Source organism: Panulirus ornatus, chromosome 13 (assembly GCF_036320965.1).
Source record: "Panulirus ornatus isolate Po-2019 chromosome 13, ASM3632096v1, whole genome shotgun sequence".
Lineage (NCBI taxonomy): Eukaryota > Metazoa > Arthropoda > Malacostraca > Decapoda > Palinuridae > Panulirus > Panulirus ornatus.
In genome coordinates this window covers 691,018-710,683 of record NC_092236.1, presented here as the reverse complement: position 1 = coordinate 710,683, position 19,666 = coordinate 691,018, and the positions used below count along the sequence as shown (strand labels likewise).

General features: G+C 41.7%; 1 protein-coding gene across 1 annotated transcript in view; it reads left to right on the top strand.

Moving 5' to 3' along the window:
* The window catches only part of LOC139752654 (uncharacterized), an 80,267-nt gene that overhangs the window by 38,076 nt on the left and 22,525 nt on the right, over positions 1–19,666 (top strand). The window contains exon 5 of the mRNA XM_071668409.1: positions 10,015–10,176. Within this exon, the coding sequence (XP_071524510.1) occupies positions 10,015–10,176 (162 nt within the window). The remainder of the gene's footprint in view (positions 1–10,014; positions 10,177–19,666) is intronic.

The window sequence follows — 19,666 nt, the reverse complement described above, 5'->3', positions numbered from 1 at the left end:
TCAGCCCTATTGAACCTAATAACCTTGCTCTTGCTCATATATATATATATATATATATATATATATATATATATATATATATATATATATATATATATATATATATATATATATATATATATATATATATATATATAGTATATATATATATATATATATATATATATATATATATAGTGTATAGTGTATATATATATATATATATATATATATATATATATATATATATATATATATATATATATATATATATGTTGCAGGGAAATAGTGCAAATGACAGGGAGATGTATAAAAGAATGAGGAACGAGGTCAACAAAAAGGTGCAAGAGGTGAAAAAGAGGGCAAATGAGAGTTGGGGTGAGAGAGTATCATCAAATTTTAAGAATAAAATCATGTTTTGGAAGGAGATAAATAAAGAGCGTAAGACAAAAGAACAAATGGGAACATCGATAAAGGAGGCTAATGGGGAGGTAATAACAAGTAGTGGTGAAGTGAGAAGGAGATGGAGCGAGTATTTTGAGGGTTTGTTGAATGTATTTGATGATAGAGTGGCAGATATTGGGTGTTTTGGTCGAGGTGGTGTGCGAAGTGAGAGGGTCAGGGAGAATGGTTTGGTAAACAGAGAAGAGGTAGTGAAAGCTTTGTGGAGGATGAAATCCGGCAAGGCGGCGGGTCTGGATGATATTGCAGTGGAAATTATTAAAAAAAGGGAGTGACCATGTTGTTCACTGGTTGGTGAGATTATTCAATGTATGTATAGTTCATGGTGGAGTGCCTGGGGATTGGCGGAATGCATGCCATTGTAGAAAGGGAAAGGGGATAAAGGTGAGTGTTCAAATTACAGAAGTATAAATTTGTTGAGTATTTCTGGGAAACTGTATGAGAGGGTATTGTTTGAGAGGGTACAGGCATGTACAGAACATCAGATTGAGGAAGAGCAGTGGGGTTTCAGAAGTGGTGAGGATGTGTGGATCAGATGTTTGCTTTGAAGAATGTGTATGAGAAATACTTAGAAAAACAGATGGATTTGTATGTAGCATTTATGGATCTGGAGAAGGCATGTGGTAGAATTGATAATGATGCTTATGGAAGGTATTAAGAGTATATGGTGTGGGAAGTAAGTTGCTAGAAGCGATGACATGTTTTTACCAAGGATGTAAGGGATCTGTACGAGTAGGAAGAGAGGAAATTGATTGGTTCCCAGTGAATGTCGATTTGCGGCAGGGGTTCGTGATGTCTCTGTGGTTGTTAATTTGTTTATGGATGGGGTGGTTAGGGAGGTGAATACAACAGTTTTGGAGAGATGGGCAAGTATGCAGTCTGTTGTGGATGAGAGGACTTGGGAAGTGAGTCAGTTGTTCGCTGATGATACACCGCTGGTGGCTGATTCGGGTGAGAAACTGCAGAAGCTGGTGACTGAGTTTGGTAAAGTGTGTGAAGAAGAAAACTGAGAGTAAATGTGAATAAGAGCAAGGTTATTAGGTTCAGTAGGGTTGAGGGACAAGTTGATTGGGAGGTAAGTTTGAATGGAGAAAAACTGGAGGAAATGAAGTGTTTTAGATATATGGGAGTGGATTTAGCAGCGGATGGAACCATGGAAGTGGAAGTGAATCATTGGGTGGAAGGGGCGAAGGTTCCAAGAGCGTTGAAGAATGAGTGGAAGGCGAGAACGTTATCTCGGTATGTTTGAAGGTTCCAACAATGTTATATGGTTGCGAGGTATAGGCTATAGATAGGGATGTGGGGAGGTGGGTGAATGTGTTGGAAATGAAATGTTTAAGGACAATATGTGGTGTGAGGTGGTTTGATCGAGTAAGTAATGAAAGGGTAAGAGAGAGGTGTGGTAATAAAAAGAGTGTGGTTGCGAGACCAGAAGAGGATGTACTGAAATGGTTTGGTCACATGGAGAGAATGAGTGAGAGGTGGGAGACCAAATTGGAGGTGGAAGGATGAAGTGAAAAAGATTTTGAACGAATCTGGGCCTGAACATAAAGGAGGGTGAAAGGCGTGCGAGGAATAGAGTGAATTGGAACTGTGTGATATACCAGGGTCGACGTGCTGTCAATGGATTGAACCAGGGCACGTGAAGCGTTTGGGGTAAACCATGGAAAGTTTCGTGGGGCCTGGATGTAGAAAGGGAGCTGTGGTTTCGGTGCATTACATATGACAGCTAGAGACTGAGTGTGAACGAATGTGGCCTTTGTTGTCTTTTACCAGCGCTACCATGCGTGCGCGCGGGGGGAGGAGGGTACTATTTCATGTGTGGCGGGGTGGCGACGGGAATGGATATAGGCAGCAAATATGAATATGTACACGTATATATATGTTTTTGTATGACTTTGTATGTATACGTTCAAATGTATTGGTATGTATATGTGCGTGTGTGGGCGTTTATATATATACATGTGTATTCCTATGATCCTTTCCATACATGTGTATGTGGGTGGGTTGGGCCATTCTTTCTTTCCTTGCGCTACCTTGCCAACGCGGGGGACAGCGATTTAGTGTGATGAATATTAATGTATATATCTATTCATTTATGTATTCTATTATACTTTGACGCTGTCTCTCGCGTTAGCAAGGTACCGCAAGGAAACAGACGAAAAAATGGCCCAACCCACCCACATATACATTTATATACATAAATGCCCACACACGCACATATACATACCTATGCATTTCAACGTATACATACATATACATACAAAGACATATACATATATAGATGTGTACATATTCATACTTGCTGCCTTCATCCATTCTCGCCGCCACCACGCCACGCATGAAATGGCACCCCCTTCTCCCCGCGTGCGCGCGAGGGAGCGTTAGGAAAAGACAACAAAGGCCACATTCGTTCACAGTTTCTAGCCCCCATGTGTAATGCACCGAAACCACAGCTCCCTTTCCACATCCAGGCCCCACAAAACTTTCTATGGTTTAACCCAGACGCTTCACATGCCCTGGTTTAATTCATTGACAGCACGTCGACCCCGGTATACCACATCGTTCCAATTCACTCTATTCCTTGCACGCCTTTCACCCTCCATTATGTTCAGGCCCCAATCGCTCAAAATCTTTTTCACTCCATCCTTCCACCTCCAATTTGGTGTCCCACTTCTCCTCGTTCCCTCCACCTCTTTGTCAATCTTTCCTCACTCATTCTCTCCATGTGATCAAACCATTTCAATACATCCTCTTCTGCTCTCTCAACCACACATTTTTTTTATTACCACACATCTCTCTTACCCTTTCATTACTTACTTGATCAAACCACCTCACACAACATATTGTCCACAAACATCTCATTTTCAACACATCCAGCCTCCTCCGCACAACCCTATCTACAGCCCATGAGTCACAACCATATAACATTGTTGGAACCACTATTCCTTCAAACATACCCATTTTTGCTTTCCGAGATAATGTTCTCGACTTCCACACATTCTTCAACGCTCCTAAAACCTTCGTCGCCTTCCCCACCCTGTGACGCACTTCCGCTTCCATGGTTCCATCCGCTGCCAAATCCACTCCCAGATATATATATATATATATATATATATATATATATATATATATATATATATATATATATATATATATATATATATACTTAGAAAAGCAAATGGATTTGTATGTAGCATTTATGGATCTGGAGAAGGCATATGATAGAGTTTATAGAGATGCTCTGTGGAAGGTATTAAGAATATATGGTGTGGGAAGAAAGTTGTTAGAAGCAGTGAAAAGTTTTTATCGAGGATGTAAGGCATGTGTACGTGTAGGAAGAGAGGAAAGTGAGTGGTTCTCAGTGAATGTAGGTTTGCGGCAGGGGTGTGTGATGTCTCCATGTTTGTTTAATTTGTTTATGGATGGGGTTGTTAGGGAGGTAAATGCAAGAGTTTTGGAAAGAGGGGCAAGTATGAAGTCTGTTGGGGATGAGAGAGCTTGGGAAGTGAGTCAGTTGTTGTTCGCTGATGATACAGCGCTGGTGGCTGATTCATGTGAGAAACTGCAGAAGCTGGTGACTGAGTTTGGTAAAGTGTGTGGAAGAAGAAAGTTAAGAGTAAATGTTAATAAGAGCAAGGTTATTAGGTACAGTAGGGTTGAGGGTCAAGTCAATTGGGAGGTGAGTTTGAATGGAGAAAAACTGGAGGAAGTGAAGTGTTTTAGATATCTGGGAGTGGATCTGGCAGCGGATGGAACCATGGAAGCGGAAGTGGATCATAGGGTGGGGGAGGGGGCGAAAATCCTGGGGGCCTTGAAGAATGTGTGGAAGTCGAGAACATTATCTCGGAAAGCAAAAATGGGTATGTTTGAAGGAACAGTGGTTCCAACAATGTTGTATGGTTGCGAGGCGTGGGCTATGGATAGAGTTGTGCGCAGGAGGATGGATGTGCTGGAAATGAGATGTTTGAGGACAATGTGTGGTGTGAGGTGGTTTGATCGAGTAAGTAACGTAAGGGTAAGAGAGATGTTTGGAAATAAAAAGAGCGTGGTTGAGAGAGCAGAAGAGGGTGTTTTGAAGTGGTTTGGGCACATGGAGAGGATGAGTGAGGAAAGATTGACCAAGAGGATATATGTGTCGGAGGTGGAGGGAGCAAGGAGAAGAGGGAGACCAAATTGGAGGTGGAAAGATGGAGTGAAAAAGATTTTGTGTGATCGGGGCCTGAACATGCAGGAGGGTGAAAGGAGGGCAAGGAATAGAGTGAATTGGAGCGATGTGGTATACCGGGGTTGACGTGCTGTCAGTGGATTGAATCAAGGCATGTGAAGCATCTAGCGTAAACCATGGAAAGCTGTGTAGGTATGTATATTTGCGTGTGTGGACGTATGTATATACATGTGTATGGGTTGGGGGGTTGGGCCATTTATTTCGTCTGTTTCCTTGCGCTACCTCGCAAACGCGGGAGACAGCGACAAAGTATAAAAAAAAAAAAAAAAAATATATATATATATATATATATATATATATATATATATATATATATATATATATATATATATATATATATATATATATACATATATATATATATATATATATATATATATATATATATATATATTTTCCTTTTTTTTTTCAAACTATTCGCCATTTCCCGCATTAGCGAGGTAGCGTTAAGAACAGAGGAATACCCTCACCTGGCCCAATTCTCTGTTCCTTCTTTTGGAAAATTAAAAAAAAAAAAACGAGAGGGGGAGGATTTCCAGCCCCCCGCTCCCTCCCCTTTTAGTCGCCTTCTACGACACGCAGGGAATACGTGGGAAGTATTCTTTCTCCCCTATCCCCAGGGATAATATATATATATATATATATATATATATATATATATATATATATATATATATATATATATATATTTTTTTTTTTTTTTTTTTTTTGCTTTGTCGCTGTCTCCCGCGTTTGCGAGGTAGCGCAAGGAAACAGACGAAAGAAATGGCCCAACCCACCCCCATGCACATGTATATACATACGTCCACACACGCAAATATACATACCTACACAGCTTTCCATGGTTTACCCCAGACGCTTCACATGCCCTGATTCAATCCACTGACAGCACGTCAACCCCGGTATACCACATCGCTCCAATTCACTCTATTCCTTGCCCTCTTTTCACCCTCCTGCATGTTCAGGCCTCGATCACACAAAATCTTTTTCACTCCATCTTTCCACCTCCAATTTGGTCTCCCACTTCTCCTCGTTCCCTCCACCTCCGACACATATACCCTCTTTCTCCATCTTTCCTCACTCATTCTCTCCATGTGCCCAAACCATTTCAAAACACCCTCTTCTGCTCTCTCAACCACGCTCTTTTTATTTTCACACATCTCTCTTACCCTTACGTTACTTACTCGATCAAACCACCTCACACCACACATTGTCCTCAAACATCTCATTTCCAGCACATCCATCCTCCTGCGCACAACTCTATCCATAGCCCACGCCTCGCAACCTTACAACATTGCTGGAACCACTATTCCTTCAAACATACCCATTTTTGCTTTCCGAGATAATGTTCTCGACTTCCACACATTCTTCAAGGCTCCCAGAATTTTCGCCCCCTCCCCCACCCTATGATCCACTTCCGCTTCCATGGTTCCATCCGTTGCCAGATCCACACCCAGATATCTAAAACACTTTACTTCCTCCAGTTTTTCTCCATTCAAACTTACCTCCCAATTGACTTGACCCTCAACTCTGCTGTACCTAATTACCTTGCTCTTATTCACATTTACTCTTAACTTTCTTCTTTCACACACTTTACCAAACTCAGTCACCAGCTTCTGCAGTTTCTCACATGAATCATCCACCAGCACTGTATCATCAGCGAACAACAACTGACTCACTTCCCAAGCTCTCTTATCCCCAACAGACTTCATACTTGCCCCTCTCTCCAAAACTCTTGCATTCACCTCCCTAACAACCCCATCCGTAAACAAATTAAACAACCATGGCGACATCACACACCCCTGCCGCAAACCTACATTCACTGAGAACCAATCACTTTCCTCTCTTCCTACACGTACACATGCTTTACATCCTCGATAAAAACTTTTCACTGCTTCTAACAACTTGCCTTCTACACCATATATTCTTAATACCTTCCACAGAGCATCTCTATCAACTCTATCATATGCCTTCTCCAGATCCATAAATGCTACATACAAATCCATTTGCTTTTCTAAGTATTTCTCACATACATTCTTCAAAGCAAACACCTGATCCACACATCCTCTACCACTTCTGAAACCACACTGCTCTTCCCCAATCTGATGCTCTGTACATGCCTTCACCCTCTCAATCAATACTTTCCCATATAATTTACCAGGAATACTCAACAAACTTATACCTCTGTAATTTGAGCACTCACTCTTATCCCCTTTGCCTTTGTCCAAAGGCACTATGCACGCATTCCGCCAATCTTCAGGCACCTCACCATGAGTCATACATACATTAAATAACCTTCTACGACACGCAGGGAATACATGGGTAGTATTCTTAATCCCCTATCCCCAGGGATATCTTGATCACGCGCAAAATTGTGATCCTTTCCAATATATATGTATGTATATATATATATATATATATATATATATATATATATATATATATATATATATATATATATATATATATATATATATATATATAAATATTTTCTTTCTTTTAAACTATTCGCCATTTCCCGCGTTAGCGAGGTAGCGTTAAGAACAGAGGACTGGGCCTTTGAGGGAATATCCTCACCTGGCCCCCTCTGTTCCTTCTTTTGGAAAATTGAAAAAAAAAAAAAAAAAAACGAGAGGGGAGGATTTCCAGCCCCCCGCTCCCTCCCCTTTTAGTCGCCTTCTACGACACGCAGGGAATACGTGGGAAGTATTCTTAATCCCCTATCCCCAGGGATAATATATATATATATATATATATATATATATATATATATATATATATATATATATATTATTTTTTTTTATTATACTTTGTCGCTGTCTCCCGCGTTTGCGAGGTAGCGCAAGGAAACAGACGAAAGAAATGGCCCAACCCCCCCCATACACATGTATATACATACGTCACACACGCAAATATACATACCTACACAGCTTTCCATGGTTTACCCCAGACTCTTCACATGCCCTGATTCAATCCACTGACAGCACGTCAACCCCGGTATACCACATCGCTCCATTTCACTCTATTCCTTGCCCTCCTTTCACCCTCCTGCATGTTCAGGCCCCGATCACACAAAATCTTTTTCACTCCATCTTTCCACCTCCAATTTGGTGGAATATATATATATATATATATATATATATATATATATATATATATATATATATATATATAAAACATACAAACCTCCAACAGCCAGGATCGAACACGGGACCCCTATGCAACAGGCGGGAGCGCTACCGCTAGGCTATGGGCCTGTATTCGGATATCCTTCGTCTCACGTTGGTGAGCATCGAGGTCTACACCGGTCATTTCCCATCAGGCTGACACAGCCAGCAGAAAGCATTTTACCGAACCTAACTGTACAACGCGGAGGTATATGAATGCAAACAAAGTGCATATGGACGCGCATCTTCATAGAACATACAAACCTCCAACAGCCAGGATCGAATCTGGGACCCCTGGGCAACAGGCGGGAGCGCTACTGCTAGGCTATGATCGCCCCTTAATAGGGAAATGACTATTCGAATACTATGTACTCGAATACCCTTCGTCTCACGTTGGTGAGTAACGGGGTCTACACCCGTCATATGCGCTATTTACATATATATGTACCTCCGTGTTATACAGTTAGGTTCTGCAAAATGCTATCTGCTGGTTGTGTGAACCTGTATGAGATGAACAGTGGAGACCCCGTTGCTCACCAACGTGAGACGAAGGGTGTTCAGTTATATAGAATTCCAATAGTCGCTTCATTTAACGGGTGATCATAGCCTTTTATAAGGGAGAACTAAAATTATTCTTGGTGTCAATGGGAGGTTTGGGCTCAACTCTATAAAATGATTTCTTTGCTAACTTTGACACCAAGAATCTTTTAGTTCTCCCTTTTAATAATGATTTTACTTTACTTTCCATTTTGCTTAAATCCTTTAATGTCAATGTTGCCTTCAGCAACAATACTACTATAAAGAATATCTTAATCAGGAACTCGCCAGAAAATTCTCCTGGGTGCCATGTAGAAATTGTGATAAGTTTTATGTTGGGCAGACTGGTAAGGATCTTTCTCTTACTTAAGCAACATGAATATAGTATAAGAACGGGACAAGAATCAAATGCATTGTTTAATCATGTTAAAAATCATGATCATTGTATTGACTGGAGTAATGCCATCTCAGTTATCAACTCTAACTCCAGTACCACGAGAAATATCATTGAATCTTCTATTATCAGATACACAAAGAATTATAATCTTGATGTTAGTGATGGTCCATACAAATTGGATAACTTTATCGTTGATAGAATTTGTAAACAATTCTCCTTCTTGTCCTCATAATAAGTTTATGATACGCTCGTTGTCTGTCTTGGACAAACGCACGTTTACCAAATGGCGTCCTAGCTACGTCTCTTCGTTGTATATCAATTGAGTGTTATATTTCTCTCTTGTGTCTCCCTTGATGATGTGATTACTACACGAAAGTGCACTTGGGAACTTATCGTATTTCATTTTCAGGGTGGACTCATAGAAATATACTTGATCACGCGCAAAATTGTGATCCTTTCCAATATATATATATATATATATATATATATATATATATATATATATATATATATATATATATATATATATATATATATATATATATATATATATATATATATATATATATATATATATATATGGCGAAGAGACAAGAGGTGTATTTGGAGAGAGGAACAGGTTTGTATGCTGTTGAGGATGGGAGATGCCTGATGAAATAGAGCTCGTGGCAGATTCGAGTGAGAAACTGTAGAAGCAGGTGTCCGAGTTTGAGAGAGACTGTGAAAGGTGAAATTCATGAGTAAATTTGGATAAAAGCAAGAAAAATGGCGAGGTTGAACTCTCATAACACTGAACAATGCCATTCCATCGTTCTCCAGCGAATCATCATTGTAGGATAAAAGGAAGTACAATACTGAAACCAATCACATGAAAAGTAGAAATCTTGTCTGAGCGCAAATTTACATGCTATTCCTGACACCACCCAAGTTTAGTTTCTTAATTTCATTTAACAGCTGCAGACGCAGGCATGAACTGCTTATTCCTAAATTAAGAAACAAAATAGATTAAAAAAAATCAATCCAGTTCATTATGGTGACTCATATCCGCATTTGTTCCAAAGCGTGTTTTTCATCTCCTTGGACATCACATTTTCGGCCGTCCGCTAGGGTTAGCAGACGAGAACATAGAAGGCCCAAATCTGCTGCTAACTCTAATAATGCCACTTGTCTTATGTAAATATGACGACTTGAAATTTCAATGCAACTGGAAAAATCTGTGATTAAAGAAGTTCTACATGTTACAGGCTAGTGTGGAGGGGACAATGGTGAAGCTAATGAAGTGTGATGATAGCAAGAACCGCAAGAACCAGTCTTGTGACATCATGGACGAGGAAGCCACCAAGAACTCTGACCTCCTCGTACCTAACCAGTGGAACCTGGTTGTCATTTCTCTCGCCAACCACACGGTCAGCTCCAGCCTTCATATATCATCATTTTCCTTTTTTCTCTCTCTCTCTCTTTACATCACCATACTAATATTCTTATAAATAACTATAATAAATAACTATAACATAGCATTTTACCGAAACTCACTGTACAACGCGGAGGTATATGAATACGAATAAAGTGCATATGAACGCGCACCTTCATAGAACATACAAACCTCCAACAGCCAGGATCGCACCCGGGACCCCAGTGGCACCCGGGACCCCTGTGTCACAGGCGGGAATGCTACCGCTAGGCTATGGGCCTGTTGGGAAATAACCGGTGTAGACCCCGTTGCTCACCAACGTGAGACGAAGGTTATTCGAGTACACAGTATTCGAATAGTTATTTCCTATCAGCCAGGCTCATAGCCTAGCGGTAGCATTCCCGCCTGTGGCACAGGGGTCCCGGGTTCGATCCTGGCTGTTGGAGGTTTGTATGTTCTATGAAGGTGTGTGTTCATATGCACTTTATTCGTATATATATATATATATATATATATATATATATATATATATATATATATATAGCATTAATGGGATGGCATTGATTAGGACCTCAGCTGCCCGTGCCGTCTCAGCTAAAAAAAAAAACGAAGTGCAGAAGAGTGTGGAATAGTGCAGCAGAGGGTGGGACAGTGCAGTAGGGCACAGGATATTGTAGCAGAGGGTGGGATAGTGCAGAAGAGGGCGAAATGATTCATTAGAGAGTGGGGTAGTGCAATACAGGGTAAGGTAGTGTTGCAGAGGGCGGGATACTGCAGCAGAGGGCGGGATAATGCAAGAGAGGGCGGGATAATGCAAGAGGGCGGGATAGTTCAGCAGAATATGGACTAGCGCAGCAGAGGGTGGGAATGTGCAGCACAGGGTGAGACAGTGCATAAAGTTCATTTAAGGAAATTTTTCTCTTCTTTTAATCATGGTAAGTTCCATGAAATTTTTTTTTACCTCATCCATTTATATGTTCTAGATTTATTCTTTAAACAACCCATACAAGGATCAACGGGCCCCCTATTGTGTCTTTCCAATGTACTCCCGTGTAACGCCACCCCCCCCCCCCCAACCCTTCTCCCACCGTTACCTGTGGAGTGACCTTTACTACCTGAGAATTGGAAACTAGGAGGCAAGTTGTTAGAATCAGTGAAAAGTTTTCATCGTGGATGTAAGGCATGTGTACGTGTAGGAAGAGAGGAAAGTGATTGGTTCTCAGTGAATGTAGGTTTGCGGCAGGGGTGTGTGATGTCTCTATGCTTGTTTAATTTGTTTATGGATGGGGTTGTTAGGGAGGTGAATGCAAGAGTTTTGGAAAGAGGGGAAAGTATGCAGTCTGTTGAGGATGAGAGAACTTGGGAAGTGAGTCAGTTGTTGTTCGCTGATGATACAGCGCTGGTGGCTGATTCATGTGAGAAACTGCAGAAGCTGGTGACTGAGTTTGGTAAAGTGTGTGAAAGAAGAAAGTTAAGAGTAAATGTGAATAAGAGCAAGGTTATTGGGTACAGTAGGGTTGAGGGTCAAGCCAATTGGGAGGTAAGTTTGAATGGAGAAAAACTGGGGAAAGTAAAGTGTTTTAGATATCTGGGAGTGGATCTGGCAGCGGATGGAACCATGGAAGCGGAAGTGAATCATAGGATGGGGGAGGGGGCGAAAATCCTGGGAGCCTTGAAGAATGTGTGGAAGTCGAGAACATTATCTCGGAAAGCAAAAATGGGTATGTTTGAAGGAATAGTGGTTCCAACAATGTTGTATGGTTGTGAGGCGTGGGCTATGGATAGAGTTGTGCGCAGGAGGGTGGATGTGCTGGAAATGAGATGTTTGAGGACAATATGTGGTGTGAGGTGGTTTGATCGAGTAAGTAATGTAAGGGTAAGAGAGATGTGTGGAAATAAAAATAGCGTGGTTGAGAGAGCAGAAGAGAGTGTTTTGAAATGGTTTGGGCACATGGAGAGAATGGGTGAGGAAAGATTGACCAAGAGGATATATGTGTCGGAGGTGGAGGGAACGAGGAGAAGTGGGAGACCAAATTGGAGGTGGAAAGATGGAGTGAAAAAGATTTTGAGTGATCGGGGCCTGAACATGCAGGAGGGTGAAAGGCGGGCAAGGAATAGAGTGAATTGGATCGATGTGGTATACCGGGGTCGACGTGCTATCAATGGATTGAATCAGGGCATGTGAAGCGTCTGGGGTAAACAATGGAAAGTTCTGTGGGGCCTGGATGTGGAAAGGGAGCTGTGGTTTCGGGCATTATTGCGTGACAGCTGGAGACTGAGTGTGAACGAATGGGGCCTTTGTTGTCTTTTCCTAGCGCTAACTCGCACACATGAGGGGAGAGGGGGATGTTATTCCATGTGTGGTGAGGTGGCGATAGGAATAAATAAGGGCAGACAGTATGAATTGTTATCCCTGGGGATAGGGGAGAAAGAATACTTCCCACGTATTTCCTGCGTGTCGTAGAAGGCGACTGAAAGGGAAGGGAGCGGGGGGCTGGAAATCTTCCCCTCTTGTTTTTTTTTGTTTTTTTTTTTTCCTAAAGAAGGAACAGAGAAGGGGGCCAGATGATGATATTCCCTCAAAGGCCCAGTCCTCTGTTCTTAACGCTGCCTCGCTAACGCAGAAAATGGCGAATAGTATGAAAGAAAGAAAGAAGTATAACTTGTGTACGTGTGTGTATATGTGTGTGTCTGTGTGTGTGTGTATATATGTGTACATTGAGTTGTATAGGTATGTATATTTGCGTGTGTGGACGTGTATGTATATACAAGTGTATGGGGGTGGGCTGGGCCATTTCTTTCGTCTGTTTCCTTGCGCTACCTCGCAAACGCGGGAGACAGCGACAAACAAAAATAAAAAAAGAAATGGGTGATTTGAATGCAAAGGTGAGTAGTGTGGCAGTTGAGGGAATAATTGGTATACATGCGGTGTTCAGTGTTGTAAATGGAAATGGTGAAGAGCTTGTAGATTTATGTACTGAAAAAGGACTAGTGATTGGGAATACCTGGTTTAAAAAGCGAGATATACATAAGTATACGTATGTAAGTAGGAGAGACGGCCAGATAGCGTTATTGGATTACGTGTTAATTGATAGGTGCGCGAAAGAGAGAATTTTGGATGTTAATGTGCTGAGAGGTGCAACTGGAGGGATGTCTGATCATTATCTTGTGGAGGCGAAGGTGGAGATTTGTAGGGGTTTTCAGAAATGTTAGGGTAAAGAGAGTGGTGAGAGTAAGTGAGCTTGGGAAGGAGACTTGTATGAGGAAGTACCGAGATAGACTGAGTACAGAATGGAAAAAGGTGAGAACAAAGGAGGTAAGGGAAGTGGGGGAGGAATGGGATGTATTTAGGGAAGCGGTGATGGCTTGCGCAAAAGATGCTTGTGGCATGAGAAGCGTGGGAGGTGGGTTGACTAGAAAGGGTAGTGGGTGGTGGGATGAAGAAGTAAGATTATTAGTGAAGAGAAGAGAGGGGCATTTAGACGGTTTTGCAGGGAAATAATGCAAATGACTGGGAGATGTATAAAAGAAAGAGGCAGGAGGTCAAGAGAAAGGTGCAAGAGGTGAAAAAGAGGGCAAATGAGAGTTGGGGTGAGAGGGTATCATTTAATTTTAGAGAGAATAAAAAGATGTTTTGGAAGGAGGTAAATAAAATGCGTAAAGCAAGGGAGCAAATGGGAACATCAGTGAAGGGGGCTAATGGGGAGGTGATAACAAGTAGTGGTGATGTGAGAAGGAGATGGAGTGAGTATTTTGAGGGTTTGTTGAATGGTTTTGAGTGGCAGATATAGGGTTTTTGGTCGAGGTGGTGTGCAAAGTGCGAGGGTTAGGGAAAATGATTTGGTAAACAGAGAAGAGGTAGTAAAAGCGGAAGATGAAAGCCGGCAAGGCAGCATGTTTGGATGGTATTGCAGTGGAATTTATTAAAAAAGGGGGTGACTGTATTGTTGACTGGTTGGTAAGGTTATTTAATGTATGTATGAATTATGGTGAGGTGCCTGAGGATTGGCGGAATGCTTGCATAGTGCCATTGTACAAAGGCAAAGGGGATAAGAGTGAGTGCTCAAATTACAGAGGTATAAATTTGTTGATAATTCCTGGTAAATTATATGGGAGGGTATTGATTGAGAGGGTGAAGGCATGTACAGAGCATCAGATCGGGGAAGAGCAGTGTGGCTTCAGAAGTGGTAGAGGATGTGTGGATCAGGTGTTTGCTTTGAAGAATGTATGTGAGAAATACTTAGAAAAGCAAACGGATTTGTATGTAGCATTTATGGATCTGGAGAAGGCATATGATAGAGTTGATAGAGATGCTTTGTGGAAGGTATTAAGAATATATGGAGGGAAGTTGTTAGAAGCGGTGAAAAGTTTTTACCGAGGATGTAAGGCATGTGTACGTGTAAGAAGAGAGGACAGTGATTGGTTCTCAGTGAATGTAGGTTTACGGCAGGGGTGTGTGATGTCTCCATGCTTGTTTAATTTGTTTATGGATGGGGTTGTTAGGGAGGTGAATGCAAGAGTTTTGGAAAGAGGGGCAAGTATGCAGTCTGTTGTGGATGAGAGAGCTTGGGAAGTGAGTCAGTTGTTGTTCGCTGATGATACAGCGCTGGTGCCTGATTCGTGTGAGAAACTGCAGACGTTGGTGACTGAGTATGGTTTAGTGTGTGAAAGAAGAAAGCTGAGAGAAATGTGGATAAGAGCAAGGTTATTAGGTACAGTAAGGTTGAGGGTCAAGTCAGTTGGGAGGTAAGTTTGAATGGAGAAAAACTGGAGGAAGTAAAGTGTTTTAGATATCTGGGAGTGGATCTGGCAGCGGATGGAACCCTGGAAGCGGAAGTGAATCATAGGGTGGGGGAGGGGGCGAAAATCCTGGGAGCCTTGAAGAATGTTTGGAAGTCGAGAACATTATCCCGGAAAGCAAAAATGGGTATGTTTCAAGGAAGAGTGGTTCCAAAAATGTTGCATGATTGCGAGGCGTGGGCTGTGGATAGAGTTGTGCGGAGGAGGGTGGATGTCCTGGAAATGAGATGTTTGAGGACAATATGTGGTGTGAGGTGGTTTGATCGAGTAAGTAATGTAAGGGTAAGAGAGATGTGTGGAAATAAAAATAGCGTGGTTGAGAGAGCAGAAGAGGGTGTTTTGAAATGGTTTGGTCACATGGAGAGAATGAGTGAGGAAAGATTGACCAAGAGGATATATATGTCAGAGGTGGAGGGAACGAGGAGAAGTGGGAGACCAGATTGGAGGTGGAAAGATGGAGTGAAAAAGATTTTGTGTGATCGGGGCCTAAACATGCAGGAGGGTGAAAAGGGTGCAAGGAATAGAGTGAATTAGAACGATGTGGTATACCGGGGTCGACGTGCTGTCAATGGATTGAACCAGGGCATGTGAAGCGTCTGGGATAAACCATGGAAAGTTCTTCTTGGTCAATCTTTCCACACTCATTCTCTCCCTGTGCCCAAACCATTTCAAAACACCCTCTTCTGCTCTCTCAACCACACTCTTTTTATTTCCACGCATCTCTCTTACGCTTACATTACTTACTCAATCAAACCACCTCACACCACATATTGTCCTCAAACATCTCATTTCCAGCACATCCACCCTCCTGCGCACAACTCTTCCCAATTGACTTGACCCTCAATCCTACTGTACCTAATAACCTTGCTCTTATTCACATTTACTCTTAACTTTCTTCTTTCACACACTTTACCAAACTCAGTCACCAGCTTCTGCAGTTTCTCACATGAATCAGCCACCAGCGCTGTATCATCAGCGAACAACAACTGACTCACTTCCCAAGCTCTCTCATCCCCAACAGACTGCATACTTGCCCCTATTTCCAAAACTCTTGCATTCACCTTCCTAACAACCCCATCCATAAACAAATTAAACAACCATGGAGACATCACACACCCCTGCCGCAAACCTACATTCACTATATATATATATATATATATATATATATATATATATATATATATATATATATATATATATATATATATATATATATATATATATATATATATATATATATATATATATATATATATATATATATATATATATATATATATATATATATATATATATATATATATATATATATATATATATTTTGCTTTGTCGCTGTCTCCCGCGTTTGCGAGGTAGCGCAAGGAAACAGACGAAAGAAATGGCTCAACCCACCCCCATACACATGTATATACATACGTCCACACACGCAAATATACATACCTACACAGCTTTCCATGGTTTACCCCAGACGCTTCACATGCCCTGATTCAATCCACTGACAGCACGTCAACCCGGTATACCACATCGCTCCAATTCACTCTATTCCTTGCCCTCCTTTCACCCTCCTGCATGTTCAGGCCCCGATCACACAAAATCTTTTTCACTCCATCTTTCCACCTCCAATTTGGTCTCCCACTTCTCCTCGTTCCCTCCACCTCCGACACATATATCCTCTTGGTCAATCTTTCCTCACTCATTCTCTCCATGTGCCCAAACCATTTCAAAACACCCTCTTCTGCTCTCTCAACCACGCTCTTTTTATTTCCACATCATCTCTCTTACCCTTACGTTACTTACTCGATCAAACCACCTTACACCACACATTGTCTTCAAACATCTCATTTCCAGCACATCCATCCTCCTGCGCACAACTCTATCCATAGCCCACGCCTCGCAACCATACAACATTGTTGGAACCACTATTCCTTCAAACATACCCATTTTTGCTTTCCGAGATAATGTTCTCGACTTCCACACATTCTTCAAGGCTCCCAGGATTTTCGCCCCCTCCCCCACCCTATGCTCCACTTCCGCTTCCATGGTTCCATCCGCTGCCAGATCCACTCCCAGATATTTAAAACACTTTACTTCCTCCAGTTTTTCTCCATTCAAACATTACCTCCCAATTGACTTGACCCTCAACCCTACTGTACCTAATTACCTTGCTCTTATTCACATTTACTCTAACTTCCTTCTTTCACACACTTTACCAAACTCAGTCACCAGCGTCTGCAGTTTCTTACATGAATCAGCCACCAGCTCTGTATCATCAGCGAACAACAACTGACTCACTTCCCAAGCTCTCTCATCCACAACAGACTTCATGCTTTCCCCTTTTTCCAAAACTCTTGCATTCACCTCCCTAACAACCCCATCCATAAACAAATTAAACAAGCATGGAGACATCACACACCCCTGCCGCAAACCCACATTCACCGAGAACCAATCACTTTCCTCTCTTCCCATACGTACACACGCCTTACATCCCCGATAAAAACTTTTCACTGCTTCCTGTTAACAACTTGCCTCACACACCATATATTCTTAATACCTTCCACAGAGCATCTCTATCAACTCTATCATATGCCTTCTCCAGATCCATAAATGCTACATACAAATCCATTTCTTTTTCTAAGTATTTCTCACATACATTCTTCAAAGCAAACTCCTGATCCACACATCCTCTACCACTTCTGAAACCACGCTGCTCTTCCCCAATCTGATGCTCTGTACATGCCTTCACCTTCTCAATCAATACCCTCCCATATAATTTACCAGGAATACTCAACAAACGTATACCTCTGTAATTTGGGCACTCACTCTTATCCCCTTTGCCTTTGTACAATGGCACTATGCAAGCATTCCGCCAATCCTCAGGCACCTCACCATGATTCATACATACATTAAATAACCTTACCAACCAGTCAACAATAAAGTCACCCCCTTTTTTAATAAATTCCACTGCAATACCATCCAAACCCACTGCCTTGCCGGTTTTCATCTTCCGTAAAGCTTTTACTACCTCTTCTCTATTTACCAAATCATTTTCCCTAACCCTCTCACTTTGCACACCACCTCGACCAAAACACCCTATATCTGCTACTCTATCATCAAACACATTCAACAAACCTTCAAAATACTCACTCCATCTCCTTCTCACATCACCACTACTTGTTATCACCTCCCCATTTGCGCCCTTCACCGAAGTTCCCATTTGCTCCCTTGTCTTACGCACTTTATTTACCTCCTTCCAAAACATCTTTTTATTTTCTCTAAATATTTAATGATACTCTCTCACCCCAACTCTCATTTACCCTCTTTTTCACCTCTTGCACCTTTCTCTTGACCTCCTGCCTCTTTCTTTTATACCTCTTCCACTCATTTGCATTTTTTCCCTGCAAAAATCGTCCAAATGCCCCTCTCTTCTCTTTCACCAATAATCTTACTTCTTCATCCCACCACTCACTACCTTTTCTAATCAACCCACCTCCCACGCTTCTCATGCTACAAGCATCTTTTGCTCAAGCCATCACTGCTTCCCTAAATACATACCATTCCTCCCCCACTCCCCTTACCTCCTTTGTTCTCACCTTTTTCCATTCTGTACTCAGTCTCTCCTGGTACTTCCTCATACAAGTCTCCTTCCCAAGCTCACTTACTTTCACCACTCTCTTCACCCCAACATTCTCGCTTCTTTTCTGAAAACCCCTACAAATCTTCACCTTTGCTTCCACAAGATAATGATCAGACATCCCTCCAGTTGCACCTCTCTGCACATTAACATCCAAAAGTCTCTCTTTCGTGCGTCTGTCAATTAACACGTAATCCAATAACGCTCTCTGGCCATCTCTCCTACTTACATAAGTATACTTATGTATATCTCGCTTTTTAAACCAGGTATTCCCAATCATCAGTCCTTTCTCAGCACATAAATCTACAAGCTCTTCACCATTTCCATTTACAACACTGAACACCCCATGTATACCAATTATTCCCTCAACTGCCACATTACTCACCTTTGCATTCAAATCACCCATCACTATAACCCGGTCTTGTGCATCAAAACCACTAACACACTCATTCAGCTGCTCCCAAAACACTTGCCTCTCATGATCTTTCTTCTCATGCCCAGGTGCATATGCACCAATAATCACCCATCTCTCTCCATCAACTTTCAGTTTTATCCATATCAATCTAGAATTTACTTTCTTACACTCTTTCACATACTCCCACAACTCCTGATTCAGGAGTAGTGCTACTCCTTCCCTTGCTCTTGTCCTCTCACTAACCCCTGACTTTACTCCCAAGACATTCCCAAACCACTCTTCCCCTTTACCCTTTAGCTTCGTTTCACTCAGAGCCAAAACATCCAGGATCCTTTCCTCAAACATACTACCTATCTCTCCTTTTTTCTCATCTTGGTTACATCCACACACATTTAGACACCCCAATCTGAGCCTTCGAGGAGGATGAGCACTCCTCGCGTGACTCCTTCTTCTGTTTCCCCTTTTAGAGAGTTAAAATACAAGGAGGGGAGGGTTTCTGGCCCCCCGCTCCCGTCCCCTTTAGTCGCCTTCTACGACACGTGAGGAATGCGTGGGAAGTATTCTTTCTCCCCAATCCCCAGGGATATATATATATATATATATATATATATATATATATATATATATATATATATATAT